At 42.4% G+C, this 2,770-nt stretch overlaps 1 protein-coding gene across 1 annotated transcript in view; it reads left to right on the top strand.

The window, feature by feature from the left end:
* Positions 1-2,770, top strand: part of LOC139172656 (hepatocyte nuclear factor 4-beta-like) — a 23,800-nt gene extending 21,030 nt beyond the window's left edge. Inside the window, exons 9-10 of the mRNA XM_070761887.1 lie at positions 1,104-1,223; positions 2,439-2,770. Coding sequence (XP_070617988.1) covers positions 1,104-1,223; positions 2,439-2,575 — 257 coding nt within the window. The 3' untranslated portion in view covers positions 2,576-2,770. The remainder of the gene's footprint in view (positions 1-1,103; positions 1,224-2,438) is intronic.

Genomic DNA, 2,770 nt, shown 5'->3' with positions numbered 1-2,770 from the left:
TTGAATAGGTGATTACGGGGGAAAATATATGTTAATATGGCTTCCTTATACAGTAAGGGAAGTCTTTAAATCTTCAAATAATGATATAGGAGCAAGAGAGTCCATGTTGCTCCCCCAATCCATTGATTTTGTGGAAGGCTTGGGGGGGGTGTTCATTCCAGAATTGACTTTGTTTTAAGGGATGGTGAACATAGATAGCCATATAACAGGAATCTCCAAGCTTTGCAGTTTTAAGACTTGTGAACTGTGCTAGCTGAGGAATTCTGGGAGTTGAAGTCCACAAGCCTTAAGTTGCCAAGTTTGGACACTCCCTGCCCTATAACACAAACAAACAAAACTGTGTGGCACAGACTCCATTTCTATTAAATGTCTTTTTAGAAAACTACCATGTTAAATGACTTGGAATTCAAGAAGGGCTGAACTTAGTTTATTCCCGGCCTCGTGAGACTTATTAGTAGTAATAGGCGAACCGAACCCGCACAATTCGGGTCTATACCAAATTTTGAGGGGGTTCAGTATGTCGAACACGAACCCGAAATTTTTTGAAACTTCGGGCAAAGTTAGGGGTCGCGTTCGGTGTTCAGAGCTTTGACGTCACCAGCAGGTTGCTAAGGACGCCAAGGTGATCACTTCCTGGATTCCATGGAATCCAGGAAGTGATCACCTTGGCGTCCTTAGCAACCTGCCGGTATACATGACGTCAAAGCTCCGCCCCCAGAATCTCTTTGTGGGATTCCCCATTCGGGTTCGGGTTCGGTTCGGGTTCAGCCGAATTTTGCGTAAAGTTCGTCCGAACTTGCCGAACCCGAACACCGTTGGGTTCGCCCATCACTACTTATTAGAGATCTGAAAATGGCTGGCGGTCAGAATTTGGGGGTGTTGTCACCTGTTAAAAACTAAGAAGTAGTGCCTGGAGGGTTTGATGCTCTTTGCTTCGACTTGTAGTTCGACTTCTGTGTAGATTCTTGAAAGGGAACAGGCTCCAAGATTTCCTTGGAGTGTCACCTGACGTAGTTTGAAAGGCAGAGGAATTAAAATCAGACCGCTATTTGGGGTTTGTTCATCGAATATGACTGGACTGAGATGGCTTTCTCTTTCTGCAGGAGCAAGCATGGATATGCCCCAATACCAGCCAGGACCGTCCAGCCATAATATGGAGCATCTTCCAAGTCACATCGTGCTGCCTAGCACAATTGGTTCAGTCATTCACACCATTTCAGTCTGTAGGTACCCAGGTTCTCAATGCTTCAACTAGGAAATTTGTGGTTGAACCTTGACCATTAAACCAAAGGATACAAATGCTTGGAATGACCAGAATGGGTGGGTGATACCGATTGGATGAAAGGGTGGTGATGACGTAGACTGGCAGGAAGACAGTAGACAAGGAGTGGATCCACTGAGGAATGGGTACATGATGATGGACTTTTTGAAAGCCCAGGACAGACTAGTCAGGAAAGCAAATCATGGCTGTGTATGATCATGTGCATGAATAGTAATTATCATGTTCATTTTTTCGTTAATTTTAAGTCCTGCCACACTGCCATATTCATCTAAAATTTTAAGCAGTTTTGGTCCGGAGTCAAGCGGATCTTCTACAATGAATAGTAGATCGTCAGCAAATGCTTGTAATTTATATGACTCTTTTTTACAATTTAGTCCTTTTTATCTCATCATTTTTCCTAATGATTCTAGTAAGAACTTCTAACGTTAAAATAAAAAGCAGAGTAGGGGACAGCCTTGCCTTGTACCTTCCCAAATGTTAACTCTAGTTGTTGCGTCTCCATTTATAATAATATAAGCAGATTGTTGAGTATATATAGCTTTGATTGCATTTTTCTTTCTTCTGCCGCACGAATCCCAGCGACCGGTTAGGTCCCACAGAGTTGGCCTTCCCATCAACTAAACAATGTCATCTGGCGGGACCCAGGGAAAGAGCCTTCTCTGTGGCGGCCCCAACCCTCTGGAACCAGCTCCCCCCAGATATCAGAGTTGCCCCCACCCTCCTTGCCTTTCGTAAGCTCCTTAAAACCCACCTCTGTCATCAGACATAGGGGAATTGAGATATTCCCTTCCCCCTAGGCTTACAAAATTTGTGCATGGTATGTTTGTATGTATGATTGGTTTCTTAAATTGGGGTTACTAAACTACTTTTAATATTAGATTTGTTTATATTGTTTTTTAATTGTTGTTAGCCGCCCCGAGTCTATGGAGAGGGGCGGCATACAAATCTAAATAAATAAATAAATAAATAAATAAATAAACAAACAAACAAATAAATATTTTTTTTACCAAATTCCATGTATTCCAATTGTTTAAGCATAAAATTCCACGAGACATTGTCAAAGGCCTTCTGGGCATCTAAAAAGATTAGAGCCACTTGCTTTTCACTAAGGACTTCGTAATATTCAACAATATTTTTTTCATTTTTTCTTCTACAGCTTCACCAGAAACTTCGCTCCCTTCTCCTTCCACCAGCACAGGAAGTGAAGACTACAAACTAGGTCCCACCCCTAGATCTGAAATCCCAACAACCCTTTTGCCCCAGGTGGTCATCCCCAAACAAGAGATCGTCTAGGAAATCCACTCTTATTTTATTAGTTGCCCCTTTTTGAATTCAACAAGCTTCGCTCTCGTGAACAGCAGCTAACATTGCTAGGTTTCTCCTCCAAGTAAATCGCCTTGCATGTCACTTGTGCCCTCCCCAAGAGAAACAATCCCACGATGTTTAGCGTAACAGGTGTTAACTATCATATAAAACATTGGCACTTAA

Source organism: Erythrolamprus reginae, chromosome 9, assembly GCF_031021105.1.
Source record: "Erythrolamprus reginae isolate rEryReg1 chromosome 9, rEryReg1.hap1, whole genome shotgun sequence".
Classification (NCBI taxonomy): domain Eukaryota; kingdom Metazoa; phylum Chordata; class Lepidosauria; order Squamata; family Dipsadidae; genus Erythrolamprus; species Erythrolamprus reginae.
The sequence above is the reverse complement of the archived record's forward strand: the minus strand, read 5'-3'. Positions and strand labels throughout refer to the sequence as shown.